This window comes from Cottoperca gobio, chromosome 17 (genome assembly GCF_900634415.1).
Source record: "Cottoperca gobio chromosome 17, fCotGob3.1, whole genome shotgun sequence".
NCBI lineage: Eukaryota > Metazoa > Chordata > Actinopteri > Perciformes > Bovichtidae > Cottoperca > Cottoperca gobio.
Genome location: NC_041371.1, coordinates 10,102,323 through 10,117,289, shown reverse-complemented (window position 1 = coordinate 10,117,289; position 14,967 = coordinate 10,102,323). Strand labels below are relative to the sequence as shown.

Here is a 14,967-nt window from a genome sequence, read left to right as displayed (position 1 = left end):
GCTAAACCACCTTGCATTTGCCTTGGACTGTAGCTTTTTTAATTGGAGATATGATGGTGATACTGCCACACTGTTAGACTTGTCTTTACCTCCAGCTCCAAACAGCATCTGTCGTACTCTAAGAGACCAAAGATTTTACACAACCAAAAGGAATGAGGAAGAAAAATAATATTTCTCTGTATAATAAGTACAATTTCTCATCATAATCACTTAAGCAGTATAGCTAGAATAATGCTCTATCCTAAATATCTTAAATTCATTGATAAAACAAGCCTTTATGTGAAACTAGAGCGGGAAACCACCTGAAGTGTAGCCTCTAGCAGCGTGTGGGATGTATGACATGTAGGCATACATTTTGGGCAGCCTATCTGTTAACGCCCACACTATAAATTCCTCCCTTTGTACACTAAAGCCACAACAAAGCAGTATCATATTTACCTGTCTTGGGGTGTTATGTTTTTCTGGTTATTATTTTTTTGCTTTCTCTATGATTCACGTTTATTGCTGGTAATCTTCAGGTTATTTGGAAAACTTTCCAGTGTGCAGTGTATCGAGCAGTGTGACCGACTATTAAAACAGACAAGTCAGTGAATAAAACTGCCTCATTTGTATGAAAAGTACTTTCCAAATTGTTTAATAAATGGTGGCCAGGCTCGTTATATTAAGTGTGAATTATCAGTCAGCTAGGCAATATTTTTGGCAAATTATGGGTCCTTCAGTCACCAAAAGTCTAAGCACTCAAACAACTTTATTACTAACAGCATGCATTATTTCAGGTATTCATGTATGAGACAATGGATATTTTAAGCTAATTGAGGCCAGAATAACAGAAGGAGTGTCATGGAGAAGCAGGGTATCAGCGTGGAGTGGACTGATAACCAGCTCACTTCATATTTTCCAGCTCAAGCCAGAGTACAAGAGGCCATTTTGCATGTGCAGCACTGTGTAGAAGGCTGAACACCTCCTTCTAGTCGAGCTGTAGTATGGTGGTCACACACTGCCCTGCATAGAAAACAACAGATCATAAGGAAGTTAAACCAACCGCCTGCGGTGTACATATGCTTGTTAATGTGGGGCAGCTTCCTGTTGATGTTTTTAACGTGTTTATAATCAGCACAGAACTGCCAGGTGCCTTTTATCTCTCTGATATAGCACCACTGAAGTTTCCCATGCTGTTGATTGGCTTTTTAATGTCTGTTATGTGCTATGTCTCAATGCTGGGGAAGGAGGTGGATGAAAAAGTGTTTCCCCAGAGTTGATGGTGTGATGCAATAGGCCCTTTGTTGCAGGGTAAACACAGGTGTAATTGATCAAATTAATTATGGTCCCATGCCAGCATGCACACTACCAGGGCCTTGGCCCATCCAAATGGAACAGAGCTTTAAATATTATTATTAATGACACCTGTGTTTACACTGGCATGACAAAATAGCCACTGTGAAAAGGGCCAATAAACTGGACTGGTCATGGGTGCCCTTCTTGTTCTTGGTGGCTAAGTAGTCAAATATCAAGGTCCAGATGTAATGGCGCTTCCCCTACAATTGAATGTCCCTCAGGTAAGGGTGGTGTCAAGTCATAAAGGATGCTCTGATGGTGGAAAGTGTGACCATCCAAGGGATAGAGAAGGTAGGGACCATGTGTGTGGCCAGTGTGATCAATTGCCCCCCATCTATATTGTAATTGCAATAGTATAGTGTAAAGATTGATGAATGTATCATTACATGAAACTCATGCGGTGTTACACATAGGCAATTTGCTTATTTTTGCTAAAGAAATGTGAAAACTTCTATCCCTCATTCTTTTTCAAGAATGTAGTTATGTACTACACGTTTATATCATAGACTGTGGTTATTAATATATGGTTTATATTCCATCTCACTTCATGGTCACTTCTCTTTTTCAACACAAGGACAGAGGGTGTCGTAACCTGTACAGTCTGTAAAGCTCACCGAGACAAATGTATAATTTGTGATATTGGGCTATACAAATAAATTTGATTTGATTTGATGGTGGCCCATTGTATTCCTATATTTCCACAGGAGGGATGGCTAACTTAGCTGCTAGGTCCTATTTGAGGTCTGTTGTATTTTTAAAGTTTATTTTTAGTGTTTTAGTATGTACTGTCTTTGGGCCTGGAGACAGTCTATTAATATTCTCATCATATCTAGCCTCACTAAAAAATCCTGAGTTGGGTTTAGACCTCACCTGTGTTCTCTCTAAATGCAGCTTTATAGCGGTAAACTACAGCTCCCAGCATTCAACGCGGGGAGCTTGGGAAGCAGTGCTCGGCTCGTTTGGACTCAGTGGGTTTGGGAAGCCGTCGAGCCGCTGGATAAGCATTTTTAAACAACGAGGAAACACAGCGTGGCATTTCTTTTCACTATTATTCTTCAGTCTGCATCTTTCAGCATGGGGAATGGCATCAATAAGGTAGGACTCTCATATGTTGCACGCGACTAGCGTTGAGTTCACACACGAGAAGTCCTCGGTGTTTTTTAAGTGTAATTAAGGAGATGGCATCTTCCATAGTCTTTGAGATGTTTATTTAAAATAAAGTTGTGGTCATTAGTTTGACAGGATTCAGTAAGAATAGACGTATTTAAAGAAATTTAAAAAATGAACACAAACCTTAACTTAAGTGGTCAAACTATGAATATTTAACATGCAGTAGGTGATTGTTTTAACTGATATATTTGGTTATTCTTCTAGTCACATCATGATCTGACGTTTAGATTTGAACCTACAATTTTCAAATTATCACTTCATATTTTCAGGGTGTTATTTCAGTCAGCTGTTTCAAGTTCCCTCAGCTGCTGCACCATCTCACTATATGAATGATGCCTATGTACTGTATATCAATGATGCCTTTGTACTATATATCTCTGTCCTCATAGGTCCTGCCTGACTTGTACTTGGGGAATTTCAAAGGTATGTTTAAAAATGTTGTATTGTATTGTATTTTTAGGCCATATGACGGCACATGCCCATTGTAATTTATTTGTGCTGTTTTTTGTTTGTCAGATGCCAGAGACCGAGAACAGTTAGCCAGGAACAACATCACACACATCCTGTCAATTCATGACAGTGCAGCTCCCATCCTCCAGGTGAGAAGCTCTCCATCTCCTTGTTAACATCTTTGCCCCAAGTGTGCATCTTAAATTTCTCATTAATCTTTTTAAGCAGAGTAATCAAAAAAAAATGAGGCTGAACAGATGTGATTGGCTGAGCCCTCTCTTGGTGTATTGGTACAGTGCAAATGATTTTAGCTCTCACTGTCCATGAACAAGTTTGTCAGGTTGGTCGGGAAGAGGTGCCACGCTGCTTCTTGAGAAAACAGTTGTCAGTCCCGAGTGAATGAGTGAGTAAACAATAAGCAGGATGTATTTCATACTCGTATGATAGTTGCAGTATCGGGAAAAATGCCAGTCAACAACAGTTGGTTTGGTCAGTGTACTGTGTTGTGTTCCTGCGTGGGTTTTAGAGTAGGCGGTTGTTCTTGCGTCAGCCAGTGTGGACTGTGCAGTCTCATTAGAATTTTTTTCTAGGTTATTGATTTTCATGTTAAGTTTCTCAAATAGCTGCAGGTACATAAGAAGCTTCAGAATAGGGCTGGGCAATATAGAGATACCTCTATTTATATTGTAAATATATAATATTTAACACAATGAGATTCTTGACAAATAATCATCAGTAATAATGACTAACACCTAAAACACTCTGTTCAAGTAAAAACACATGTGACATATTACGATATCCAAAACCTAAGATGATATTTAGTCTCCTATCACGATATATTGCCCAGCCCTACTTCTGTTCTCAGTTTTATAATCTTTAAAAGTGTCAAGCACAGATGTGACTACAATTCTGCCTATAATTTCCTTTTATTCTTCTACATTCAATAGCACAGCCTGTGTTCACCATCAGAAACACACATGAAACCTTAAGTGCTATTTATTACCGGCCTGTTATTGATCTGTGTTAAATGCATCAGAGCAAGTGACTGCTGACAGGTAACCAGTAATACTTTGTCCCTCAGGAGATGACCTATCTCTGCATTTCAGCAGCTGACCTGCCCACACAAAACCTGTAAGTATCAAAATGTGCAGCACAGCAACACGCCACAGAACAATGAAAGGCAGAGGGAGAGGGAGAGAGAGTACTACATCCATTTAAGGCTGCACTGTGTGGGTGTCTGAGGTTCATTTTCTTCATGCTAATGTGTAAATGATATGCTTTCATAAGCTCGATATTAAACTCTGAACTTATTCTCTGACTAGATCGCACTAACACGGCTGGATTCAGCTCTTGGTGCATGGTTGTTTGTTTTCTTTACATGAGCACATGAGATGAACACACGCATGCAGTTGATTTTTCTTCCCCAGTTTTAACCTAAAGAAAAACCAAGGATGGTGCATGTATCACCAAGGGACACCCTGATTTAGACACGCATTCAAACACATGCACACACATGTACAAATCTTCTAAGGCCAAATTCACATAGCAAGAAGTATTTTAGCAGGAAGGAAGTCCCACTGCTCACTTCTGCAGTGCTGTGTCTCTATTTATACCACTTGCACATAGTTGTACTCGCACATACTGTATGTATGCACCCTAATGCACTTCACCCTTACTGCCCCCGTTACCTTTGACGTTCATACCGTGAGGTGTTTGAAATCTGTTATGCGATATGTGACACCAACTCTCTCTCAAACCTGATATGAACACTCCCCAATCCTGATCCTTCCAGGATGAGAAATAAAAAGGGTTTGACAAGTCGGGTGCAAAAAAAAACATACACATGACATGTACAAACACAAACCTCACTTGTACACAAGCAATCCACCTTTTAAATTACATGCAGTGAAGACAGAATAACCGCACATAGTCACAGCTCTTACAGCAGTTCTTGCTGTGTTCTCACAATGGTTTATTATAACTCACTTTTTATGCTCCACAGGACTCAGCACTTCAAACAAAGCATAATGTTCATGCACGAGTCCCGCCTGAAAGGAGAAGGCTGCCTCGTCCACTGGTGAGAGCATGTCTGCTTTTTGTATCTTTCCCTCAAAGCTAGAATCAATGTTCAGTCACACAGGCAGGAGACACTACTCGAGTAGCCAAACTCGATAGATTTCCTCCCTCTATCTTATAATACAATCATAGACGTGTTGAATATAAATGTACGGTTCATCTAGAGTCGAAAAAAACAGAGATTAAACCAAGTACACAAGTGAAATCATGTGTAACTGCTGCACAGAGGGGATTAAATGATAAGACTATTCTTGAACTTCCTAAAACAGAGTACAGTAACAAGGCCGGCTACATTGTGTTTGTGTGTCGGGGCAGCTGACCATATGTTCACAGGGGAAAGTTATATTTGGTTAGACAGAGGGTCTTCTCAGAAACCCAGGGGAACAAAGAGGCTATTTATAAAGCTCTGCACAGGCGCAGGTTCCTTTACTGTACTTATTGCCATAAGATTACATTCATATATGTAGTGTGTTAAGTGTGTACTTAATTAGTTTCTACACCAGCTTTCACCACACAGTTCATGTATGTATGTATATATACTCTGTCTATCTGGAACTGTCTGAAGTCAGGTTGGTATTGCCTACTTTGAGCTACTTTACATAATCCTCCTACATATGGTTGTTTGGTTCCAACCTTTTAGTTCTCATACAATATTTGTACATACACATTAGTATCCTGGGTTTGAATCATCTGGTTTTACACATATTCTGGAATTATTTAGATGAGTGCTTAGGTTTCTCAAAACCTTGATAAATCAAATCAAATTTATTTGTATAGCCCAATATCACAAATTATACATTTGTCTCAGTGTGCTTTACACACTGTACAGGTTACAACACCCTCTGTCTTTAGACTCTCGCATCACACAAGGAAAAACTTCCTAAAAGAAACCCCAAAATTAAAGGGGGAAAAATGGAAGAAACCTCAGGGAGAGCAACTGAGGAGGGATCCCTCTCCCAGGACGGACAGACGTGCAATAGATGTCGCGTGTACAGGATAAACAACATAGTACAAATGCAACATTTGACAGAAATTATGTTGTGTTGGAAAAAAAAAGAAATAGAAAGTATGGAGGAATCCAGGAAAATGTCAATAAGGCTTCCCGGAGTCCAGCAGGACCAGGGCAGCAGGCGCAGTCACGATTCATGATCCTGACGTAAACTTTATCAGTGGCAACCTGCCACATGAGAGACAGACACTCTGGGGATGATACCCCGGATGGTGAGTTAGTAACATACATTTACATAAATGCATACAGATAGAGAGGGAGAAGAAGAGAGAGGGAGGGGAGGAGAGAGGAGAGAAGGAAGAGAGCAGGGAGGTGTCCCCCGGCAGTCTAAGCCTATAGCAGCATAACTAGGGGCTGATCCAGGGCAAACCTGAGCCAGCCCTAACTATAAGCTTTATCAAAAAGGAAAGTCTTTAGCCTATATAAGGGTTTATGCATATTTTCTGAAACCAGGAAATGATATGTCCAAAACATAACCAGAATACACCTCAGTACAAAACCCGATAATGTGTATTTGGCCCACTTTATAACCGGATTTACCCATTCAAACGGTTTAATTTCAAGCATCATACTATTTGTCCATTCCTCTATTCTTACAGTTTGGCAGGTGTGTCCCGCAGTGTCACCCTGGTGGTGGCTTACATCATGACAGTGACAGGACTGGGCTGGCAGGAGGCGCTGGCTGCAGTGAGGGTGGTCCGGCCCTCGGCTGGGCCCAACCTGGGCTTTCAGCACCAGCTCCAGGAGTTTGAGGCTACTCAAGCGGATCAGGTCAGTCCTAAGAACTGAGGGGGGGGTGTAAGATTCTGGGATACATCAGTGAGTTACTTAATAGACGTGAGTGCATCATCAGTATTTTGTAAAGATCTTTACAAGCTGTTTTCTTTTCCTGTAGTTCAGAGAATGGCTACAGAAGGAATATAAGGATAACCCCTTCAACGATGAGGCTGATCTACGTGACTTGCTTGCCAGGATGACTAAAGCCAACAGTGAAAGGGTGGAAAAACAGGCATCTGGAGGTATCTGATCAGATCTTTTGATGAGATATTTGGCCGTTCAGCCTGGAGGATTACACCACAGATACTACAGTGTTCTGCACCTATCTGGAAGCATAATGTGCTTTAGAGTGGACTACTGTCGGGATGTTTATCGCTGCTGGACTAATCCTCTGCATATCATGGACATGAACAGTGGAAGAGACAATAGCCATGTACAGCACATATTCATTTTTAGTGTTGGTTGATGTTTCTGGTGCTGTTTTTTTTTTTTCTTCTAATTTATGATTGCTGTGTTTTTTGTACTGTGCCAAGATAATTTCAAAGTGGTGAAATAAAAGGGTAAATTCAAGCGTTTTTGGTGGCCTGTCGTTTCGAAGTTGATAAGAACACACTGCTGTCTGTACATCTCTGTTTCCTGGTTGTCTTCCTGTTTGTCTAATGTGCAAGGTAAGTCATGTGTGGTGACATCTAAAAAAGCCTGTTCTTTATCACTCTTTATTCTCAATTGTCTTTGGAGGCTAAAGTGTTAAAATAACAATAATAATTTAAGCTTGGTGAGATATTGCATAGTATTTGTTTAATTAAACTGTAGGGCATGCACATGGATAGCCACTGGGGGGCAGTAATACTAAAGTAGCCTAAAACACATTTTTCGTATTCAACCTTGTGTCTTCTGAAATTGGTTCCTCATGCCTCAATTCAATATTTCCACAATAACAAAAGTAAGACTTTGTAGACATTTCTAGTCAACAGTTGTCACTGGAAATAAGGTTACACTTATAGGCAAAACAAAAACACGTGTGGAAAATATTTTTGCATTGGTAATATGCACAGGTAACTGTTCCATTCCGTCCCGGTGTCTGCTCACGGTGTCTCTGAAGGGATTCCCCACCGCAGTTCTGCGTTGGCGCTGAGTTTCACAGAAATGAGCGCCTGATTGCTGCGCATCTCCTCTTGAACTTCTCAGAGCACAAGAGGCTCCTCCCTGTAACAAATCAAGATGTGATAACATTTAAGAACAGTACCACGAGAACTTCAAAAACAGATTTCAGCGGGGAGAGCTCGCATGATTAACGGTAAGATGCGGCAGCTCATTTTTAACATTATAATTAATGAAAATGTTTAAGGTATCAATAAACTCCAGCAGTTTCAGTCAGTAGAAAATGCCTGATCTCAATTACTCACCTCTGTAGTATCACGTTTGGTAGGTAACATCTAAAGATAACAGCTTAGAATTTCTGGTAATTAAATGAATCTTGATTCTTTTTAAAGTTGAATTGATGTCCTGCTTAACTGATGACATTACATCTAAGAAACATGTGATACGAAGTGTTGTTGGCATATATTCCATCATACACACATACGTTTCAACATGCACCATTGAAGTTGTGTTGAAACTCTTTCTTGTAATTTAATTATAGTTACATTACTTTTGTTTCCTTTTCATGCACGTGCTCAGATGAGTCACATTTTAGTTTCTCTCATAGTGATGAATACAGTGCTAAACGTGAAGTAGCCTACCCACATGAACCTCTACCCTCATATCCTTCCTTTCTAAATCCCTATGACCAAAAGTGTCAAAAGCATGGCTAGATAACTAGATAATACACTAAGGTGTTTGCTAATATTGCAGCTATAAGGCTGCAGAGGAGAAGCACTAACTAACACTGGCATCTCGTTTATAACTAAAAGGAGTGCCACTGGAATGTAGTTATACTAATGATACTTCAACTGTTTTAAAATGAATCTAAAATCTCAATCTTAATCTTGATTTAAATAAGAAAATGTATCACCTTACTGTGCCTACTGTCCTGCTACGTGCTTTATTTTATTTTATTTTGCACAGATGAACCTGGATGAGGACAGTGTCCTGTCAGTCAGCTGCGGCAATGGCAAACTGAGACAGTGGCTGATTGATCAGATCGACAGCGGAATATATCCCGGCCTGGTTTGGGAAAACGATGACAAAAGCATCTTTAGGATTCCGTGGAAACATGCAGGGAAACAAGACTATAACAGAGATGAGGATGCTGCGCTCTTCAAGGTCAGACCATCCCACCTATCTTCTCACACCTCGCACATGAAGCCTCCAACAGTTGCATTTAAAACACACTCTCTCATATTAATCACCAACAAATAGTTACTCTAAAAAGCAGATTTAGAGTTTGTAAAAAGCTGTTTTACTTATAGAAGAGTTCATGTATTATTTCATTCTTCAGAGCTCTAACCTTTTTAAATTCTCGCTACATAGACATGACTAAAGAGAAAGTGTAAATTAAATATATTCAATGATTGTTTCAGGCATGGGCATTGTTTAAGGGCAAACATAAGGAAGGAGTCGACAAGCCAGATCCTCCCACATGGAAAACAAGACTACGCTGTGCTCTTAATAAAAGCAATGACTTTGATGAGTTAGTGGAAAGAAGCCAACTGGACATCTCAGACCCCTATAAAGTCTACAGAATCATTCCAGAGGCAGCCAAAAGAGGTACGTGTTTGCAAATATCATCCATCAAACATGGAGTGTAGTCTGTGAGTATTACATTCAGCCACCCATGTATGTGTTGACAGGTGTAACAAGGTGAGTGAAATAGTTTATGGTTGAACATTTGATAACAAACAGTACAATCTAAAGCTATGCCATAGCAATGGTTCATTTGATAATACACCATACTGCTGCATTTCACACAGCATCTCACATTGTTTACAGACTATTTTTTTCACATATGCCGCACTGCAGTTTGTGTGTAAGGCAGGAAGCACAAAGGAAGCCAAAGCATGTACCGAAAAGGCCGTAGTGCTTTTTTTAGAGGGCTTCGGTTACTAAGCGCAGGGTGCACATAACCCAACCAGGCGACCTCCTGCCTTGCATAACTAAGTCTCTGCCATCATACAACAGTTTTTGTCACACCAGAGCAGTTCTTGCTAGGATTCAGGCTCAGTCGTCGGTTGCACTCCCTTTGCAAAACACCGTCACTCAAGTGAAACTAGCAGGACCGCAGTTTGAACCTGGCAAAAATAAATGAGATAATTTGACTTCAAAGAATATTACGCCACATATATTCTCAGTTTATTTACAATATGCACAATAAAACTACAGTATGTTACAGTGTGATCCTGGACTATTGTCAATGTTTCTTTTGAAGGATGGGAGGTGCAATGTCATAGCAAAGCATGGTCAATATTGTGCACCAACTATCTGACCAAATATATTTCTGGTTATGTACATTTACAGGATTGAAGACGAGTATGGAGGAGACGCCGTCACATGTAAATGCACTTGGTTATCTTCCTCCTTATACGTCTCTGCACAACCAGGTCAGCAGATTGATTTTGTGGCTGCTGCACGCTATAGATTTAGGTCTTTGATTTAATCTGCAATATTCTGATTGCAAATGTCTTGGTTCAATGACATCTTCTCCGAGTGACCGTCCCTGTGGTTCTTTCTCAGGTATCTGGCTACATGGTTTCTCAGGAGAGAAGGGACTGGAGGGATTACTCATCCCCAGAACAGCAACCTCTTCCTCCTTCACATCATCACGGCCCACATGCAGAGCTGCAGTATGGCCAGTGCCACTACCCATCAGCGTTCAGCCGGGCTTGGCCGGGGTCACACGCAGAAAATGGTAAGATATGGCCAGAATTATAAAACTAGAGATGGAGAGAATAGACAGATTGAATCATTGAGTGTGACTGTAATGCTCAGCAGATATGATGCAATGTCTATTCATTTGCATTTGGTGTATTGCATAGATTTTTAGCTTGCTTTAATGTATGAAAATATGTATTCATTTTTCACTTTTCAAAGATATTATCCAAATAATGGCATCAATTTATCATAATACCATAATCATAAGGTAGTATCAGTGACTTGACCTGGCAATAGATAAACCCTATTAAAGCCTTGGGTTGTATTCAGGTGAGGTAATAGTAATAGTGTTAATCATTAAAGCAATATTAAGGTAGAAATGACTGTAAAAAATAGACAGAATTGTAATGTAGATTTTCATGCCATTATTACTCCTTTACATATGCTTTCGATCTACTCGTGTATAAAGAAAACAGCTACGTTGCTAGCTGTAAAGTCATTATATTTAGCACCATGCATATGGATTATTAGACAAGAAATCGGTGATTAATTAAACAAGCCAAATGCGTTCATGTGGACGTCCTGGTTGTTTGAGGGTATGACTGGAAGAAGTGTGAAACATGTTATTTCTGTGCCCAATAAATGTGCTTTAGGTATTTTCACACATTCTTCAGATTTGCTTTTATTCCAGATAATATTTTCATAACGTCCTCATCCCTGCAAAGATGTGGCCTAATGTCCCAATATTCAAATCATGAATCATTTATTTTATTTACTCTGCGCAGGTTTTCAGCTCTCCTTCCACACCTACTTTCCAGAGTCCCAACCGCCCGTGTATTCAACCGATCAAAACAATGCCATAACGGGTAAAGAAATCATCTCACGCTCATTTAAAGACAGATGCTCATAGACGTTCACTCACATGCTTGTTTACTATTTTGAAAATATTTGCATTTACAGAAAAGAAACAAAACACTTTGTACAATAACTAGTTACTTCCCCATTCTGAACTCAGAGGAGCAGGCCATGATAGTGAATTGTTTTTTTGTTTTGTTTTTAAAAAGAGGATTAAAAAAGATGCTTGGAATGATAATAGAGAAGTGAGTTAACTCTCTGCATGTCAAGAATCGTGAGAATAAGCTTTTTATATAAGCTTGACATTTTAGGGCCTCCATCTGATCAGGTTGTGAGGCTCAAATTGTCGGTATGTCTGGTAAATGCTCGTCTCTTTCTTCCAGATTTCAGCCTGCATGTGTCCCTATACTACAGAGAGTCCCTAGTGAAGGAGGTTACCACCACCAGCCAAGAAGGTTGTCGCATCACCTCTCCTTCCCCAGCCTCTCCATCCTCTTCCTCCTCTTCTTCCCCATGCCCAGAGGACAAGCATCACAGCGGGGCAGAAATCATCCTTTTTCCATTCCCATACCCTGAGTCTCAGAGACAGGGTGCTGACATGCTTCCTAATGTACTGGAGAAGGGGGTGCTTCTGTGGATGGCGCATGATGGGTTATACGCTAAGCGCCTCTGCCAAGGACGTGTGTACTGGGAAGGACCGCTGGCTCCATATATGGATAAACCCAACAAGCTGGAGAAGGAGCAGCCATGCAAACTGTTCGACACCCAGCAATTCCTTATTGGTAAGCACTCGTATGTTTCTGTAGTGTTCAGTTCACACCTGCAGGTTTGGAAACAATGACAGAAACACATGTGCAATAGGATGCAGTTCAATACGATATTCTTGTGGTAAAAAAAAAGCTTCTGTGAAGGTTATAATGTTAGCTTTTTTGTTTGGAGTGTTTTTATTTATGTAGCCCAAAATCACATTCTCCTCGACGGGAACATCATATGGCACCCTCTAGAAAAGTAGCAATATCATAAAGATAATAATTTAAAAAAAGTAAAAGTCCTGTATTTAAAATGTTACCTAAAGTGTATTCATCTAAGCTTACTTTAATAATGTACAGTATCTGTCAACAATTATAACTTCTCCTCTGAGGACATATTTTAAGTAAAGTGTTACCTTGTAAGCAGCAATTTGAAATACTTTATATACAGTTTGGTAGTTTCATCTATAGCGAGGAGTCATGTTTTTTAAGATGATCATATGTTTTGTATGTACAATTTAAATCTGCACATTTAATAGTAACTTAAGCTGTCTGATAAATGCACTGAAAAGCAAACATTTCCCCCCTAAAATGTAGTAAAGTATTGCATAAATGGAATCAATTAAAGTATAAGTGCTTTAAAACTGCACTTAAGTACAGTTAGTAGGTCAAATGTATTTTCCTTCCTTGTTACAAATAGTTTTAGCCCATAGTTTACGGTGTCATTGTATTATATTTGATTATTTCGCAAGTTTTCACAGTATTGTGTCCACTGATGTTTGCACAGGGGATTGAAGTCCAACACCATGACAAAAAATTACATTAATTTATTATTATTATTTAAGAAATAATTTTCACATATTTTCAGTCAAGTTGTAATTTAAATGGCATGACTGTAGCTGACAATCTCCGCCATAATTAGTTTAGTCCATATATGTGAATATATGTTTTTATTTTCCTATGGTATACATGCTCTTTGGAAACTGTGTTGATGGATTTGACTTTTACTGTTCGTTAAACTCTTTAAGCCGTCAACATATACAGTATGATAAAGGTTGTGGTCATGTTGATGATCGCTGTGATGTTAATGATAATGATGGAGAAGCCGCAGGTTCTTTAGCTGGGTAAATCCCTCACAGTGTTGAATTAGGATTAAAGAAGCTAGTCACATTCTCTGCATGGGGCCAAAGTTTGTGGAGTCCCCACCCACCTCTTGTGGTCCACAACACAGTATGACAAGGTAGTGTTTTCTGTGCCATTTCACACTGAGATTTACATCATCCACATCAGTAGTTTCCAGAAAAGTCACGTTGATAAGGGAAAGTGAGCAATTTGGGTTTTTTAATTTTTCACTCTTTCTCTATATTTTAAATGTGACATGCTGTTGTGGGTAATGCACCTCATCGCCATCTCTTTTATTGCTCTTCTTCTCTCAGAGCTTCAAGACTTTGCCCATAATGGCCGACATATACCGAGACACCAGGTGGTGTTATGTTTTGGAGACGAGTACCCTGACCCACAACGCCAAAGGAAGATGATCACGGCACAGGTACACTACAAAGCTTCACCTAGTGATTGAAAGCTACTTATTATTATTATTATTATTATTATTATTATTATTATTATTATTATTATTAATTACTATCAACCATATGTGCATATTAGATAATGAATATATGGTTGTTAGGTTTTTAGCATTACTTAGGCTATTTTAAGAAATTAAAGACCTCAGTATAAAACACAAAATGAATGTCAAAATGGAGTTAAAACCTGAATCTGACTTTTTATTTATTAACATATTATATCATATTAATGTGTCATAATGTGCATTTTTTATTTGCTCTTACTACACAACAGAGCTACAATAAAGCCAAATCAAGTAACTGCAGCTAAATGATATCACGCTAGCTGTGAGATAGCCCCGGCTAGCTTTAGCTTAAATGAAAGCTTTCCCTGGCGGTTATCTGTAATTAAAAAATCACATTTTGGATGAACTGACATGTTAGTTATTCACTTAGTTGTTTTCCAAATAACTAAAAGAGTAAGTTACTAAATACAGTCACGGACATATTTCATACATAGACCTAATTTCATTTTAGGTGGAGCCAGTGTTTGCCAGAAAACTGGTGTACTATTACCAGCAGAACAATAGCTCCTACCTGCGGGCTTATGATCACATCCAGGAACAGAACACACCTCCATCAATCGACTATCCTTCCCAGAGACCTCTACAGCATATTCAGGAGTAACACACACACACACACACACACACACACACACACACACACACACACACGCTTGGAGAAGGGGAATGCGTGTGAATGCAAACTGTTGACCGGTTCTCACGCCTTGGGACTGCAGTGCTGTGTACTGTAAATGATAGTAGAAGCTGTCATTGTACTGAGGTGTAGAGATGGGGAAGACCCTGTTGTCTTCACTTGCACACCTATGCGTAGTCTTTGTGTATGTGACTGTGTAGTAATGCTTTTTTTTTTTTTTCGTTCTACAAGTATTATTGTGACAGTGTGAAGGATGCGGTTTGAGGGTGGGGGGGATGAGGGGAGCGGAGGGCGACTGAGACAGGAAGTACTAGCACAGGTGCACAGGAAGAATGGCCCCTCTGACAAACACTGATACTTCAAAGGGACAAAACAGAGTATGAATGATTATTTATTGCATTTTCACAGGTAAAAGTTGGCAATGGGATTGTTGCACTCACACTGAAGTGGCACAATC

At 39.6% G+C, this 14,967-nt stretch overlaps 2 protein-coding genes across 3 annotated transcripts; both read left to right on the top strand.

The window, feature by feature from the left end:
• The first annotated feature begins 1,454 nt into the window (after positions 1-1,454).
• On the top strand, positions 1,455-7,387 carry dusp22b (dual specificity phosphatase 22b). Of its 2 annotated transcripts, XM_029454057.1 has the most exons (9): positions 1,455-1,626; positions 2,040-2,076; positions 2,227-2,430; positions 2,895-2,928; positions 3,022-3,104; positions 4,037-4,086; positions 4,958-5,032; positions 6,640-6,811; positions 6,936-7,387. In XM_029454057.1, exons 3-9 carry the CDS (start codon positions 2,410-2,412, stop codon positions 7,065-7,067), a joined length of 567 nt encoding a protein of 188 aa, XP_029309917.1. In that variant the 5' UTR covers positions 1,455-1,626; positions 2,040-2,076; positions 2,227-2,409; the 3' UTR covers positions 7,068-7,387. The 2 variants fall into 2 exon arrangements, with proteins under 2 accessions (XP_029309917.1, XP_029309916.1); XM_029454056.1 differs by lacking the exon at positions 2,040-2,076.
• A 657-nt stretch (positions 7,388-8,044) lies between these two features.
• irf4a (interferon regulatory factor 4a) lies at positions 8,045-14,694 on the top strand. The gene is made up of 9 exons (XM_029454055.1): positions 8,045-8,114; positions 8,885-9,082; positions 9,340-9,526; positions 10,274-10,356; positions 10,490-10,664; positions 11,413-11,493; positions 11,866-12,264; positions 13,668-13,780; positions 14,331-14,694. The coding sequence occupies exons 2-9, from the start codon at positions 8,885-8,887 to the stop codon at positions 14,478-14,480; spliced, it is 1,386 nt and encodes a 461-aa protein (XP_029309915.1). The 5' UTR covers positions 8,045-8,114; the 3' UTR covers positions 14,481-14,694.
• Positions 14,695-14,967: the final 273 nt, after the last annotated feature.

Excerpts from the sequence above, each read along its gene's own strand:
- dusp22b (XM_029454056.1), top strand. The coding sequence starts at position 2,410 with ATGGGGAATGGCATCAATAAG. Across the intron at positions 2,431-2,894 it reads TGGGGAATGGCATCAATAAG|GTCCTGCCTGACTTGTACTT; the intron begins GTAGGACTCTCA and ends CTGTCCTCATAG. Across the intron at positions 6,812-6,935 it reads AGGCTACTCAAGCGGATCAG|TTCAGAGAATGGCTACAGAA; the intron begins GTCAGTCCTAAG and ends CTTTTCCTGTAG.
- irf4a (XM_029454055.1), top strand. The coding sequence starts at position 8,885 with ATGAACCTGGATGAGGACAGTGTCCTGTCAGTCAGCTGCGGCAATGGC. Across the intron at positions 9,083-9,339 it reads AGGATGCTGCGCTCTTCAAG|GCATGGGCATTGTTTAAGGG; the intron begins GTCAGACCATCC and ends TGATTGTTTCAG. Across the intron at positions 11,494-11,865 it reads TCAAAACAATGCCATAACGG|ATTTCAGCCTGCATGTGTCC; the intron begins GTAAAGAAATCA and ends TCTTTCTTCCAG.